This window comes from Thalassophryne amazonica, chromosome 2, assembly GCF_902500255.1.
Source record: "Thalassophryne amazonica chromosome 2, fThaAma1.1, whole genome shotgun sequence".
Classification (NCBI taxonomy): domain Eukaryota; kingdom Metazoa; phylum Chordata; class Actinopteri; order Batrachoidiformes; family Batrachoididae; genus Thalassophryne; species Thalassophryne amazonica.
This window is the reverse complement of record NC_047104.1, coordinates 5,101,209-5,118,596: the sequence shown is the minus strand read 5'-3', so window position 1 is coordinate 5,118,596 and position 17,388 is coordinate 5,101,209. Positions and strand designations below refer to the sequence as shown.

General features: G+C 40.2%; 1 protein-coding gene across 2 annotated transcripts in view; it reads left to right on the top strand.

Annotated features, from left to right (window-relative positions):
- Nucleotides 1–17,388, top strand: part of map2k5 (mitogen-activated protein kinase kinase 5) — a 171,874-nt gene that overhangs the window by 14,175 nt on the left and 140,311 nt on the right. For both annotated transcript variants that reach the window (XM_034183198.1, XM_034183191.1), the window contains exons 4-6: nt 9,587–9,656; nt 10,154–10,194; nt 14,106–14,173. In XM_034183198.1, the coding sequence (XP_034039089.1) occupies nt 9,587–9,656; nt 10,154–10,194; nt 14,106–14,173 (179 nt within the window). The remainder of the gene's footprint in view (nt 1–9,586; nt 9,657–10,153; nt 10,195–14,105; nt 14,174–17,388) is intronic.

Below are 17,388 nucleotides of genomic sequence, written 5' to 3'. Positions count from 1 at the left end.
TAGGATCAAAAATGACCCCAAGGTCTCCTCAATTTGTCAGTCTGATGTATGACACATGAGCCTAGGCTAAGCCTTAAGTAGCTGGTCAAATTGATGCCAGTGTCTCACTGGACCAAGAACCATCATTTCAGTCTTATCAGAGTTTAAAAGTAGGAAGTTGCTAGACATTCAGCGTCTCACAGATGCAAGGCAATCTTGTAAGGATTTTATGTAGATGAGCTTACCAGCAGGTATCTCTATGTATAACTGAGTGTCATCAGCATAGCCATGAAAGGTAAAACCATATTGGAGCCAAAACGCTCCAATATGTGCCCAAGGGGTGCTATATAAAGGGAGAAAAGCAGGGGGGCTAAGACGGACCCCTGTGGAACCCCAAATTTCATGTCACTAAGGTTAGAGGTAGTGTTATTGTACAAATCACAGTGAGAACGACTGGTCAGGTATGATGTCAACCACCTCCCAGTAATCCCAAAATTATTCTCCAGCCTCTTGAGTAGAATATGATGATCCATGGTATCAAACGCAGCACTGAAATGTCTGGTTTCATCACAAAAAAGTTAAAAATATCTCACTCATGTGTGTGTCTTTTTTTGTCCTTCTCTTATTCGATAAATGTATTCCTTGTAATTTATTTTAATTTGGGGTGGGGATTTAACTGACTTTCTTCAATTAATGGGGGTGGGCTGATGCTTGGCTCTGGGCCCTCCAACGGTAGAATATGCTAGTTGCATCTGTCCAAATATACGTCTGGAAAAGGGAAGAACACATATATTAAGTTGCATTTGTCTTTTTCACATTTATTTGTAATTCTTTGGACCAAAATCTAGAGAACTAATGCCATCAGATTGGCGCTTGGTGCATGAAGCACCATGTGATGATTTTCTGAAAACCATTTTATGAATTTTTCAAAAATTTGTTCCAAACATTCCTTGAGAGTCTGGCTGGTTGTGATAAGTTGATCTTTCTGATTCTTGCTGGATCACATTGCCATTTTTTCACACCATTTAATTAATTAGTGAAATGTTACTGAAGGGTTTTTCTGCAGTTTTGCATAAAGGTTATTTGGGAGGTAACTACAGACAAAATAAATAAATAACTAAAAAATGTCATTCTTCTTGAATCATGCTAAGCCCCCCCCCACCAAAAATGACAGTTTGTACACGTCACAGTTTATAGCTTGATTCTGCACATAGATTCCTTGAAACAATGCCGACCCACACACAATCTTTTGTTGATCTTGCATCATTGTCATTTTCTCAATTTTTAGTCAAATTTACTTGTTAGCTGTCCAAAAGATTTCAGGGTTTCTTGAGCCTATTTTTGAAATGCAGTGCAACAAGAAGCAAAACTCAAACACCACATTAGCAAGCAGAAGCTTACGGGCTAATTAATATGATTGTATGAGGCACAGAAAAGTTGAGCTTAAACTGCTTCTTGTTGCTACTAGAGAGACCAAAACTTTATTGTGGAGCTAAATGTGTACGTTTACCTCATGAAATGTAAATCAACTTTTTAAAATGGCAAAACACTTTAAAAACACAGACTTACACAGGACGAGACGTCCTCATTGTTGTGTTTCTGGCTGTCCCACAAAGTACAAAAAAAAAATGGAATGCTGAGTAGTATGAAGCTTATTCCCTCTCTTTGTTCAGCAGTTAATCCCTTCACATATAAACAAAGTGCTGTTGGGGTTTGGCAGAGGTACGTACGCTCTCAAATGATATGGGTTTGTCGGTGACAGACCAGCCAGTGACTGTGTTCAACACTGATAAACTACATAATGCGTGCGCGTGTGTGTGTTGTCGGATTGTTGTCTTGATGTGTTAAGCACACTTAGCTTCAGTTGTTGGTTGCAGACTGACGACCTGACGGCCTCCTTCAGCTGTTTGCTGGATTAGGTTAGCGTCCGTCATGAGTTCAACGTTGTGGCTGAAAAATGCACTGAATTGTGCCTGACGTGTTCCGTCCCTCATCCCCTTTATAGCAAAGTCCCAGTGTGAGGCTTGTGCTTTATTCAGATGTAACGTCTTAATGACACATTAATTTACAACTCCAGCCTGTACCTCAATGTGACGCACACAAATATCTTAACACCATTTGCATAATGAATTTTTTAGCAAACAGTTCCATGGGCCCCATAATGGATTCTTCCTCCTTATGGGACTTGTACAAAAAGCTGCTGATTACCTGAAAAATATGGCGCTCACTGTAATGTGCACTCGCCAGGTTCTTTAGATGTCTCACACAAAGGTTATACAGGTCAGTGATCATTTGCATTCTGGGTTTTTGTGGTTGTTTGCTGTAGTTGCTGTTTTGCCTCCTCAGAGACATCTGTGGATTTTTCCCTCAGTGTTAATTTCAGGTGATGAAACAGCCATTATGTGAAATGGATGAAAATTAAGGGAAACCAGTGTATTACGTATTAGCTGGAACAACTTGTTAGACTCTCTTGTGGTTGGAGGTTGTGTGTTGCTCTGTGTGACATTTGGCAAAGTTGGTCAGGTTCATGTCTGAAGGAATCCATATTAAAGGTATTGGAGACGGTGGCGGCTCCTGACAGATTTCTTTGTGCAGGGGGGTGGGGCTAAGTAGACAGTTTGTTACATTGTATTGTGCAAATAAGTGATCTAGCTAACTAGCTTCCATTGTCTGGTCACCTCATGTAGCATTACCCCCAGTAATCACAACATGGCAACAACATCAACATGGAAAACTACATTATGGACACATGGGGTCAAAAGATTGTCATTCATAAGATAAATTATACTAAATCCACAAATGTTTTTCATGATTTCAAATAATTATCTAATGATGTGATGTTATATGGTTTAGTTATTTAATCACCCTAATTCATTTCATTGTATTTTCGGTTAGCTTAAGAAACAATGTGCTAGAATATGAGTCGGGCAGAGCTGGTGGCCAAGTGGTTGGTGCGCTTGGTTTCAGTGTCTAAGGTTCCCGGTTCAAACCCTACCCCACCACATCCTTCCATGTAAGTTGCGTCAGGAAAGGCATCTGGCATAAATCTTACGCCAGATGCTTTCCTTGTGAAATTGATGAGTTATATCGCCTAAAATATTTAGTAAATCCTCATCATTTGGTGTGCTGCTACTAAATCCAACACATTTCAGTTGTTGCCTTTATTAACATGTACTTAATTTTTTTTTTAATTAGTTAAATGTATTCAGTTCTTTTTAATTAAAATAGTCGACCTAAAATCTATTCAATTACATTATGTGTCACTGTTGGCACAATTTTTTAAGTAACCATTGGTCAAATCTATTACAGTGTACCTTACGGAATACGTTGTTACACTGATTAGACTTTGATATTCAGAGACAGGACAAAGTGTGTCGATCAGCCAAAACTGCTGGTCATGTTGTAGGAGACTGTGATAGGAAAGTATCCTCCCATGTCCCCTTTGGTGCGTCGCCTGATCGCCCTTATAAATGATCTGTCTCTGATTGGAGACGTTCCAGTTGTTAATGAACCTGAACAAATCTTCCTTCAGTTAGTCAACTTCATGTCATATTGCTGAGTGACATTTAAAACTTCCTCATAATAAACACCTTTGACAGTCTTCAGTTCTGCAGGGACGGTGTGGAACCTGTGAGCGCTGACTTCATGACTCGGTACTGACCAGGTGCAGTCGGACATTTAAAGTTGTAAAGAAATATCTCAATTTGGTCTTATGTTCAATGAATTGTGTTGATAGCAATGAATAAAAAAGAGGTGCATTGGGGTCACACGGTGTCTATAAAAATCAGGTGCTCATCGTGGATAAGAGCAACAGTTTACACAAAATTCACAAAAATGAAAAAAGTCTGCTGGAATACAAGTGGCAGTCAAAGCCCTCTGTGGAAAATATGTAAAATGTCTTCAGCTAATTCATGGATATCTAAATATTTCTAATTCCTCTCAGCAGTCTTCATCGGAGCTCAAATGTCAACATACAAAGATGGCAGATGCAGAAAAAGACAAATCAAGTAATTAATTCCCACAGATAACGACCTGTGTAGAAAGGAAAAAGCAATAGCAGTACAAAAGGAAAAAATAGTTAATGCAAAAGCAAGGTGAGTAATGACAAAGACAAATGATAAACAACACTATAAAGAATAGTAAAAAAACTAATTAAATAATACCAGTAATTTAAGTAGCAATAACGAAGACAACAAAAAATATCTATTACCAAGCTATATACCAAGCCAATAATCTATTACCAATAGGACAGACGGAAAAATCACATTAATAGAAAGCTGTTGTCTTAATGAATATAGAATATAATCTGATAGATATTTTGTTGTTCCCTCATTATTTTTTCCATTATTAGTATTTCTTTTTTGTTTTTTTCTTTTTCCAGGATTTTACTATTCTTTGTTATTGTGTGTATTGTTTTTTACGGAGCCCGCCTTGGGACATGGTTTTTTGGGATAGGGTTGCGTTCCCTCGCAATATCATTACATTCCCTCGCAATAACCTAATATAAAATATTAAATATCATATTAAAGCTCAAGCCTATCAGAGCACACAGTGAGTGGAATCACATGGGGGGAGACTGAACTCATATGTGCGTATATACACACACACACACACACAGCAGATAGCAACAGGATTCACAAGAGAATGGAATCCTGTGAGATGATGAAGTTGCTACAACTTGCAGAGCTGTAAGACTCCGTATGAAATATAGTTTATTTATACAACCTCGGATCCCCCCCCCCCCCCCCCAAATAAAGTGCACGGCATCTTCTAGTGCATCATATCTCTGCCGAAACAGACCATTTTTCTTAAAAATACGCTTCAGAGTCTTCATTCACATAGTCACATTGTGTCTCACAGACAAAGCTTATTGTATGTGAGCCCCAGGTTAAAGTAAAACTTAATCAAGTTCTGGTTATCCATGATGTGAAATCCATCCAAACAATTCAACGAACCTGTGTGTGGCCAGGCTGGAAATATGGACTAAAAAGGTATTGAAGGGAATGCAATAATCTGGGCCCAAAAAAAAAAAGAACCACCATGTCCCTAGAGGGGCTCTGTAGTTTTTCATTAATTGCTTTGTAGTTTTTTTTTTTTTTTTTTTTTTTACTTTTACATCAGTGTGCCCTGATGAAGACTGTTTTTTTTACTTTTATAAGATGGCCATGAATTAATTGAAAGATTTTAATATTTTTTGGATGCCTTTGTTTTGGACTCCCACTTGTACTCCTGCAGGTCATTTTTGTGAATGTTGTTTATGGTTTTAAGTAGAACTAATTCTAAAAGACTGTATCACCCAGTTTGTATGTTTGATATGATTATCCACAGTTGACACACATGTAACCTTCCAAGCAACAATTTTCTTAATTTAATTGGCTACTGTTGGTTTCAGTTTATTGTGGCTTCTTTTTAAATTAATTTATTAATCCTTGAAGGACAACTTTTAAGTATGTTGTAATTATGTTGGGTTTTCATGTCTAACAAAGGTTTTGTTCCACTAAATTAATGCTCACATTTAATTAACATTTGTCTTCGGAGGGCATTTATTGTGAAACGTATTTGGCGTCGGTGAGGACGCTGATTGTTACGTGTTCCTGTGAGAGCTCCACATCTTCCAGGCCGTTCTAATCATAGTTTGACACTCTGGAAGGCTGACGCTCCCTGTTAAAGTTAAAAACTGGCCTGTGTCAGGAGCTTGAAAACAGTCATGTGACCTCAACCGTTCTTCACTTGTCTCCCCCTGGAGGTAGACACACCAATTCCGCAATTTTTCCTCCTATTTCCGCTTAATGTGCTAATGATGATGAGAGCTGCTCTCCCGCTTGTCCCTTAAGGCTGAGCGATGGTATTTGGGATCGGACACTGTTTAGTTATTGGCCAACAATGGAGACTGTCTTTTAATAACACACCTACTTTGGATTAGGTGGTAATTGCAGCCTTAATCAATAAGCTAGCAAAGCAGAAAATTAAAGGTACGTGAAGCCATACCCTCCCCCCCCCCCCCCCCCCCCCCCCCAAACACGGCATGTTTTTGGTATTAGACCCATTGTTCAGATGTGGCCTAGTGAGAACGCTGCAGGGCAAAAGCTGAGGGGCTCTGAGCGAGAAGGGCTCTGACAGTGATAAATAGGCCTTTTAATAACACCTGTGCCACTTGGGTAGCCATTCTGATCCAAGCTGGTCCCACTGTTTCCCTCCCTCCCTGCAAAAATGAGAGGGCAAATTTACATATCTCTACGATGACGCTGGAGTTGAGGTGAAAATGTGCGGTGAACACTGCGCTCACCGTCAGGTCTCCGTGTTAATTTTTGTTGATTTCCAGCCTCCAATGAGGATTGTGTGTAAACACACAGTCTCTCGGTTTAACAGATGGTTCGGGTAGACGAAACATCAATTATAATGTTGCCATGGCGAGCGCCTCGTAGGCTCCAGAGTGCATGTGCACGTGTTAGTTCCTGTAGGGTGCGAGTGTTTGGCAAGTTGTTGACCTACAGGAGAAGAGGGTTAATGCTACACCACTCCAGAACAAGCCCACGGGGCTTTGGTCCTCACGGGCAACAGATTTCAACACAGCAGGCCCACATTTTGGGACGCTGTAGTTTAACTGATGCCGTTTAAATAAACAGCTGTTTCCACCCCCATATGATTCATGAGAAATTTGTCAGTGTTTTGCATAATCACATCCACAGCTTTAAATTTATTTCTGAGTCAGATTTATTTTGGCCACAAAATGAAGACTGGAAAATAAAGAATGAAAGTAAAAGTAAAGACTAAACGGAATAAGAAAATTATTTTTTGACATGGAGGTTAGGTGAATTGGAAACTTTATCATTGTCCAGGTCTCCCTTGCAAAACAGGTCTTGATCTCAATGGGACTAACCTGGTTAAATAAAGGTTAAATTAAATTTTACTTTGCACTATTCTAGTAACTGTGGCATTAGTGGCCACTAGGACCCAGCGATGGGGATCAAGACCATTGGCTGGCTTTCCTCTTAAGTGAGAATAGCATGCAACCAGTGTAACGGGTGCTCCCATTGCCAATTGTTAATACCCAGCCGTCTGTTTGGGGTGCCAAAAACAATCAGATACCCAATCAAGGCTTGAAATCAAGTGTAATCTGTGGCAAAAGTACAATTGTGGAACACTGAGCAACTGTAAAGTTTCAGACATGTTTAAAAAAAGTTGTGATGTTGGGATAAATTGTGATCTTAAAAGTGAATAATTTGATTTAATTGTTGTAAAACTGGGTGAAAGTTGATCAGGCACAATGTGTATTAATCTGGACCCATTGTTCTCTGAGCAGAAGCCTCCTGATCCTCCCATTAAAAGCATGAAATTCTCTTCAACAGAAGACAATATTGAGATATAAAAAAGAAGACATTTTTGCTTTTTTTACAAGTGTGAGGAAGACGCAGAAGTAACATTTTGCACTGCTGCTTGCACAAAAGCAGTCGTGTAATGGGAGAGGTACTTCTTGTACTTATGGTACTTGGGTGTATTCAGCAATACTCGATTACAATGGTTTGTAAGCTGATATAAAAGAGTAGGTAATGCCGGGAAGATCTACGATTCCATACAAATGGAATATTGGCTACAACTCAACACAATCCAGACGATTTCCTCAATTCTGAAAGTTGGACGGAAATCTGGGTGAAAAGTCAGCAATAGGAGATCACCCTAAAACAGAATCAAAAACAGATCAAATCTAGTAACCGTTCAAAAAGGGGACAATACTACCTTTGCAGTTGTAAGGAGGGAATGACATTTTTAAATTGTATAATGTGCGACCTTACGTGTCACACAGAGGATGTTGTTTATTTTCCCTGGCAAAACTAAGATTTAACAGTGCAGGTTCCAGGGCACACATCTTTGATACTGCAATAACAGATTGTGCATAAATGAACTAGCAATCATTTACAGTCATTATCACGTTTAAAAAAATGAGTCGTCTTCACCTGTATCTCCCAGAACTCAACATTCCAAAGCTGAATGTGCAGCAGTTTGTAGAGTTACTTGTGGATATTTGTGGACCCACTCACTCACCTGCACACTTTGATCTAATAATTTATATGCGTCGGAACTCATAATTTTTAATACGATGTGTCACACTGTAAGAATGTTATCTTGTACGGGATGTGTTTTAAAACTATTTAAGTGAATTTTATTACCTCCAAATTAATAAATACACAAGTAAAATCATATACAAATAATGAATGTTTATGAGTTCAGTGGTACGACTATTTCATAAGGTGACGCTTCGTTGAATGGTATGTTCCAGCTTTCACCGAATTAAATATTTAATTTTATTTAAATAATTACATTAAAAACATTAATAACTGCTAAAATAGATCCTTGTCATTTGATATTTTATTAATGTCTAAACAACATAAAAGGGACTTACATTTTGGTGCAACACTGCTGCTTAACAGTCCAATATGAACTTTAAATAGGAGGCCAAAATTGCGATGATGTGGTTTGTCATGCTGTGCACTGACTTCATGTGCTTCCAAAAAAAAAAAAAAAAAAAGTGTATGGATTTATAGTGGATTTGTTTTGTTTTTTGTGTTAGAAGAATTAGCACCATCAATTAGCTCCTTCAAATCGTCATCCGTTAGCAAAACAAACTCTGCATGTTTAGCTAAATGTTGCCCCCACTAGTGGGTGGGGTTCGGAGCGTGCGATGGTACAAAACATATGGAAAGCAAATTGCGCACTAACTGCAATGGAACACAAATGGGATGAATAATCCATGTCATGTGACATACAAATCACCAATCAAATGACAAGGATCCACTCAGCTGTTATATAAAATATACTCAAAGATCAAAAAGGCATTAACATCATATGCAGCAACGTTCAGTTGTGAGGATTGCTACTCGGCAAAAACTGGTGAATGAAGTATAAAATCATCATCATTTAGGGGAGGTGATGGTCTAGTGCTTAAGCGTTGGGCTTGAGACCAGAGGATCCTCGGTTCAAATCCCAGCCTGACCGAAAAAATCACTAAGGGCCCTTGGGCAAGGTCCTTAATCCCCTAGTTGCTCCCGTTGTGTAGTGGGCACCTTGCATGGCAGCAGCTTGACATCAGGGTGAATGTGAGGCATTATTGTAAAGCACTTTGAGCATCTGATGCAGATAGAAAAGCGTGATATAATGCAGTCCATTTACCATTTATCATTTATCATTTGAATGCTTCTTGATTTTCCTCTGGCTAGACTTTACGTTGGCATCATCTGTAATATAATATATGGTAAGAAATGTATATCATGTAAATCACAGAAATACAAGTTCATGGATATAAAACTCTCTTTTGTGAATTCATTTTGAATATGTTGTGTACAAGATTCAAACATTTACATGTGGATGCTCAATGCGTGAAGAATGGAAGTGTTTTTACACAACTTATGAACATGATATTTTCAGTCACTTGCAAGTTTTCCCTGCAGGACACAGATGGTTTTATAATACTGTTGCAAAGCGCACAAAGCGGAACTGTTATGTGGACTCTTTGGCTGTTGTTGTCCTTTGTTTTTTCAATGCTTTTGCCAATTTCACTTTTGATAGTTTGCAGTGACTTTTCATGGTTTTACTTTCTTTTTCCTTTTAGTACTGCAACACGGTGAATGAACAGCGTGTTAATGGACTGCTGCCAGAACCTCTTCAGATATTTCCACGAGGTATTTACAGACACGTGACACTGATCTCAGACCAGTAATACTGTTTTACAGCAGTATTGTTGTTTTGGCAGCTTCTGTTGTCAAAGAATAAAAAAATTGTAAGCTGCCATTGTGTAGTTTGCACTGAGAGTGTCATCTCAGTAGACGGCTCCTTTTCTATATTTGTACAAATTATTTTTTCATCACTCAAAAAGTTACAAAATCATAAATCGATCCCCAAGGCCAAAGTGACAGCACATTTTTATTCTCTCTCTCTCTCTATCTAACCATCCATCTTTTGAGATAGATGGAGCTTTTCTTTTTCTCTAATGTGCCGTTTTCCTTCCTACGAGCGGTCTCAGGAGCCCAACATCTCAATCAGTCTCTTGTCTACAACTAATTTCAGAGTAAACCTCATCTCATTTCATTTTTTTTCTTTGTAAAGAACTGATTCCTTTTCAGCACATTTGTAAATGGCCCAGTGATGTGTTCTACAATCTAGTCAATTACCTTTTCAGCCGGCAAGACTCCAGGGATCCGGAACATACATGGCCTGAAGGTACCTATCTCAATAATTGTTTCAGCTGCCTTACACGGGGAATGGGGGGTGGAGTTGTGGCAAATAGATTGGTAAAGCTGTGTTCCACTTATTGAAATGTCAATTGCAGTCAAGGCTCTCCTTTTCTTTCACTCCTCCCCTTCTCTATGTTTATGTATAGAAATGACTGGCTGTGTTTGTAGCAGGGTTTGTCTTTGCTTCCCGTTACGTTTCTTTCTCTTTTTTTCCCCCCCTTTTCCACCAGTTCAGTCACAGTAGTTGGCTTTTTTTTGTGGCTGTTTTGTGGAATGGAGGTGGGTGGACAAACTTTAAATCCTAATCGATCCATTCTATTGTAATAACTGTGTGAATGTTCAAGCCAATTTAGGATTGTGCTAAATCTGTGCACCACTTTTGCAAATCTACCCGGCACTGAGTGCATAGAACTCGTTAACCATTTCCATGCACTTTGTAATCTCAGCTGGAGTTCATCCATGTGCAGTTTTATTGGTCAGCATAATTTGATTTTGGCCAATCACCATAAATGTGACAGTCACGTACCACAATTTCATCTCAGAAGACCATTGGTTTAAAATACGTATCTTGAAACCCCCCCCCCCCCCCCCCCAAAAAAAAAGAAAAGCTACACGGGTCCCTTGTATCAGATGGCGCAACTGCAACAGGAAACCACTCGAACACAAGCACGAATATCTGTGGAACTGTGGGGAAATCAAATGGATTATGTCTCAGGGTGTGATTGACATAATTACTCTTTTTTTTTGGGGGGGGGGTAATTATCACCAATGTAAACCTGTTAATGTTCTAGTTAGGGGTCCACTGATTATCAGTGCTGGTAATCGGTTGGCCCCTAGTTCTAATAGTTGTGTTCTTTTTCTCCATGTGTGATGTAATTGAAGTGTTCATCGACCTGATCTGTGTAGATGATGTAGGATTTAAACCTACACTGTCTACATGGGGATTAAAAAACAGTTGCACCCAACAAAAGCCCAAAGGTCAGGCTGGTATGCTGTCAGGTCACCAGCTTCACGGGATGTAAGCGTTTCAGTGCACAGCTGTCCTTCATACATGATCTGTTCTGCGTCTCCACAACCTGATGTTGTCAGTCCATTCAGACCGTCTTCTTCCTCTACGTCCCTTTGTACAGGTCTCACCCTCGATATTTGTCGGGACGAGTCTGTGTCCTCTTTGCTTCCAGTAGTTATACTTGGTCAGCTTCCTCTTCTTGACCATTTCCAATTGTCTTTTCTCTCTTTTCATCCATTCATTGGATATCTTTTCTCTCCAGCTCACTCTAGGAACTTCATAGCTGCATTTCAGAAACTTGGATCATTCTTTCCTCCCCCCTTCAGTGTCCAACTTTTACAGTCGTAAACTATCCAGACTACAGACTTGGCTAATTTCACCTCAAACTAAAGTCCTTGGACTTTCACAAGGTCTGTTTTTGTTTGTTTGTTTGTTTGTTTATGCAGTTCCCAGCGTGATGTCACGCTGAACCTGCTTACTGTTAGAGTTCTGGAACACCTCAGTAGGACTGTCGTCTTCTTGGATGTCCTGATTGAGGTTTTGTTTCCCCCAGATCCTGATCAGAAATATTTAATATTTAGTATCGGTGCAGCGTCCCAATCTTGAGATAAAACCTGCAGTCCAAGCAGCTTTTTAATATTTTTATTTTTTAAACATAATTACCCAAGTAAACAAATGCTAGCTTTATGAAAATTCAGTAAGGTATATCTTATATATTATATTCCAATTCTAAGGTGGAACTATGCCAGTATATAAAGGTATATCTAAATGTCTAAAAAGGAAGAGTAAAATAGGAGAGTAGAAAAGAGTAGAGTAGAGCCATTTAGGTGCCTGGTCTTGAGAACCAGGGATGGTAGGTTGAAAAGCTTTTTTATCTCATGGGAACTCTCCCTACCCACCCAAACGGCTCAAGAAAAAGTATATATAATAATATAATAAAAGTATAGAAAATTATTAATAGCTAAAAAAATAAACCAAAAAACCCCAAAATATTAAAAAAGTAGACGGTAAGAATAGCTAGAAATAAGTATATAATATACAAACAGTACGAGTATATGGAACATATATGAAGGTTACCAGGCACGAATAAACGTGTCATATCAAAACTTAACCTACACCAGTCTGCTGGGGTAATGAAACCACCAAGCACAGAATGTAGCTCTTATCAGTTCTGCTTGGTGCATCACTGTAGTCGTTTTCTCTTCATAGAAAGGAGGATGTGATGATGATTATCAAGTTATTAGCTCTGACTGCTAGGTGCCAAGACAATGTTAGTCCAGTTTTCTGTCCACTTAGTGGCATAATCAGTTCTCCAACTGCCAGTAAACTACAGAAGAAGATGACCGGGCAGAGAAAACTATAAAATAAAAAATTGAAAAATGAAAAAGGTGAGCTGAGTGGAACGTCGACTAGAGAGGCAGCTCTCAGTTCTGTTAACACATCTCTTCTGAAATGAACCTCAAGTGGATCAGGGTGAGACTCCTGTTTAAGATTACATTTTTGTAGTTGCTTATGACAAGACTGGATAGCTAGTATTTCATTTGTGATCAAGCTAGTGATCTAGCCAAGCCCAGTGGCTCCAAAGGCGTGCCAATCATCTGGCTTGGCTTGCTGATTTTTAGCTACGTTAAAAAACAGAAAACAAAAGAAAAATCTTGTTGAACTTGTATGTGGACACACAAGGCGTTCTCGGGTCACAGGAGCCTGTTTACTAGCCATCAGTAGATGTTTGCGCCTGATGGTTTGCTCACACTGACAACATGAGACCTTCAGTTGGGTCCATTCTGGAGGATGTGCCAGTGAAATTAGCATTAGAAATTCCTCATTTGATGAGATTGTTGTTTTAACAGAATGCTGTTGAGGATGTCTGTGCACAAGCATGAAATTGTCATTACAAGCCCCTTCCTGCCATTTAGAAGTGCCCCCGGACCTTCCTGTTTTACGTTGGCCATATGTTGCTATTGAATCCCGCTGTTAATTACCACGGGTTAAATGACTTGACACCTCCTCTGTCTCTCCAGATGATCCATATTATGCTCATCTCCATTTCAATAATAAAATCTCCCCGCAAATACTGAAGTGCTTTATTTAATGTGTCCTCTGTGGAGCTTTTCCAACAGCCAGTCAACCAGATCAGTTTATCTTTTTTAAATGTTCTGGGCTGTGTTTTGGGAAGATGGATGCTTTCTTAGACCCTTTGATAATCTTCCTGCTCTTTTCTTTTGTTTTAATATTAAAGTAATGGGCTGAGGGGAGCCGTGTGTGTGTGTGTTTGGTGTTTAATTTAGGTCTTCCTGGGCACTAATTAAAGTGAGAATCCCTGCGCTTTACTGGACTCAACACCCCGTCCTTTTGACCTCAATTAATGGAGTTATTTTTAGTGCTTTTTTTTACACCGTCTTCTTTCTTTTGAATATCTGGGTCAAGCTCATAGGTCTTCAGAGTAAACATAAATGCTGATGAATAAAGGCGAAGAACAAGTGACAAAGCGGAGCCGCTCAAACTCGAATGTTTCACAGCTGCTGCCCGACTTACTGGACAGGATTGTCATCAAATTGAGCAGCGTAGCAGCTCAGCAGGCCCAAAACCCCCAAACTTGGTTTCTATACCTTTGCCTCCCTTCTGTCGCTGCTTCCTTTTCTGCTGTCTGTTCATCTTCCTCTTCCTCTGCTCCGCTCTCTTTCTTCTTTGCCTCTTTTCCTTCTCTGCCACGAAAGCCAATTAACCTCGGGGCTGACCGCAGAGCCTGAGTTTTGTTCTTGTTCATTAGGGGATCTGATCACACGTCTCTGTGTCTTTCTGTATGTTGGCCTTGACAATTTGGTAATTGTCTGTGTGTGTGCATGTGCACATTTGTGTGTGTTGTGCTTCTGTTTGCACATTTCCAGGTGAATACGCGACCAAACCCAGCCGGTGACTGCGCACACGCTGTCCCAGACGCCACCACCAACCACAGGTGAGCGTGACGGGGCTCGAGCAGTGAGTTAGAGGCAGCTGACAGAGCGGGCAGAGATCCAGCCGTCAGCATCCTCCACCATGCAAAACTTTAGAGAGTACGAAATACTGTTAGTGATGAAAAATCACACAGATGTGGTTAAAGCTGAGGATTCATGTTATTCTGGCAGCTTAGAGGGTAAAGCCCCGTTTACACATAGACGGTAAGAGCTCCCGGAAGCGTCCCGGAAGAGTTTTTGGCCGTCTTAAGGATCACACGGCGTTGTTAACGCCGGCACTAGGGCGTGGCTTAGTTCCGGCTTTACTGGGAATCGTCGAAAAAATTATTCAACATGTCGAATAATTCCGGGAGCGGTCCCGGAGAATTCGCGTGACGACGGAGACAACGCGAACAACGGTGTTTGATACTTTTTAATTGCCGTTTCATCCTGCCCCTTCCTGTAGTGCCGCAGTTTACACCGCTGTAATTGGCGGCCGGCGTTGTATCCCTAACCAACGGCGATAGAGCCCACATCGGCGTCCTCAAAGGTGTTTTAACCAGCGACAGAGGAAGACAAAACGGCGGCGCTAGTGGACAGTACGCCGTTCTAAACGCCACCTCCCGGTTAATGGTGTTCCAAACAGCCGATAGGCGGCGGTCAGTATAAAAACGCTAGCGCGCTGCATGCAGGCCTCTCACTCGCGGTCAGCTCCAGATATTTTTGCAGAGAAGCTCCAGTATGCCTCCTAAAAGAAAATTGGCAGCGGCAAGGACTTACCAAGAGGTCTTGTTCAGAAGCAAAGGAGAGCCCTGTAGTGCAGACGAGCAACACGTTGAGGAGGGGAAAAGGAGAAGAAAAGGCTGAGGATGAGCTCCCTCCCCCTGCAGTGACAGCTGCTTCAGCCTATTATACTCTGGGGGTGGTGCCTATATGCAAAAGTTCCTGGAGTAACGCCGGATTTACCTGGATAAATCCAGCGGTACACAGGGCATTATCAGCGGCAGCAGAACACCGCCGTTCTCGCGCGCGTCTTAACCTGCGATTGTAAAGGATAGAACTGGGTATTAACCCCCGTTGCCTGACGTGTGCCAGATGCTACGGAGTCAAAACACCGCTTTATTCGGCGGATTTAGCGGCGTTTTATCCAAGTATTTGCGGCTAGTACGGCGCTCAAAACGGCGGTGAAATGCTTCGCCCGTTTCCACCGCGAAAACAGCCGGAACTACCGCGAACTTCGGTCTACGTACTGCCCGCCGACAAAACCGTCCATCTATGTGTAACCTGGGCTTAAAACCTTTCATTCCATGGGGGGTGGGGAGCAGTGTTGTATAGTAACGAAGTAAAAATACTTCACTACTGTAATTAAGTACGTTTTGGTAGACTTTGTACTTTACTTGAGTTTTTTAAATTCAGCTTACTTTCACTTTTACTTCACTACATTTCCGACCTTAATTGCATACTTCTACTCCGATACATTTTCTATGCACCATACTGTTACTCATTACAAAAAAAACACACAAGAAAAAAGTCGTGTTTTCACCCAGAGACACCACTGATTACTAGTGACTGCAACGAAGTCAGGCCGATTTGTCATGAGGCATGTCCGATAGGCTTTTTTGCAGTTGCGCACTTGTTTGTCAGGAAAATAATCATTTCTCTACATTGATTACAGACCTGCAGCAGGTCTGTAATCAACTTTTCTGCAGTGCGGCTTTGCTTTGAACCTTGAACCAATCGAAGCAGTGATTCGCAGGTCGAAGCAGTGCTTCGATCTACCATTCGTGGATTTTATTTCGCTTTATCCTAATTTTTTCCCACTAAAACCCTGAAGAGCGTATGTCTGTGAGTAATATTTAATATTTTTATGTTAAACTGACCTGTTATGGTCTTCTGAAACAGTTGATAGATGTATTTTATAACTTAAAAATGGGACCGATGCTAACGCGTTAGCATGTCTGTGGCGTTTTCAATGTTAACGCTAGCATTAAGCTGTTCGCATCAGCACGTTTGTGTTGATTTGTTTTCTGTATAATTAATGGCTCGGCGTTTGTTGTCGTAAAAGAGTCAAATTGTAATTTTTTTAATTTATTTTTATTCATATATTGTAGCAACAACAATAATAGTCTACATAATAGACAATAATAGTCAATAATAATAGACTAATAATGTTACAATTTTAGAGAAAGAGACAAAAAGAACCTAATGAAACAAAACACAACCGGCCTCGGAGGATGTTCATTCAGGTGTTTAATTTTGTAGAAAAAAAGCAGATCACAGACATGACACAAAACTAAAGTCATTTCAAATGGCAACTTTCTGGCTTTAAGAAACACTATAAGAAATCAGGAAAAAAAAATTGTGGCAGTCAGTAACGGTTACTTTTTTAGAGCAAGCAGATGGTAAATGATGTAAATTTTCATCCCCAAAACTAACACCTGCATCAAATCAGATCTGCTCATTAGTCTGCATCTAAAAAGGAGTGATCACACCTTGGAGAGCTGTTGCACCAAGTGGACTGACATGAATCATGGCTCCAACACGAAAGATGTCAATTGAAACAAAGGAGAGGATTATCAAACTCTTAAAAGAGGGTAAATCATCACGCAATGTTGCAAAAGATGTTGGTTGTTCACAGTCAGCTGTGTCTAAACTCTGGACCAAATACAAACAACATGGGAAGATTGTTAAAGGCAAACATACTGGTAGACCAAGAAAGACATCAAAGTGTTAAGACAGAAAACTTAAAGCAATATGTCTCAAAAATCAAAAATGCACAACAAAACAAATGAGGAACGAATGGGAGGAAACTGGAGTCAACGTCTGTGACTGAACTGTAAGAAACTGCCTAAAGGAAATGGGATTTACAAACAGAAAAGCTAAACAAAAGCCATCATTAACACCTAAACAGAAAAAAACAAGTTTACAATGGGCTAAGGAAAAGCAATCGTGGACTGTGGATGACTGGATGAAAGTCATATTCAGTGATGAATCTCGAATCTGCATTGGGCAAGTTGATGATGCTGGAACTTTTGTTTGGTGCCGTTCCAGTGAGATTTATAAAGATGACTGCCTGAAGAGAACATGTAAATTTCCACAGTCATTGATGATATGGGGCTGCATGTCAGGTAAAGGAACTGGGGAGATGGCTGTCATTACATCATCAATAAATGCACAAGTTTACGTTGATATTTTGGACACTTTTCTTATCCCATCAATTGAAAGGATGTTTGGGGAT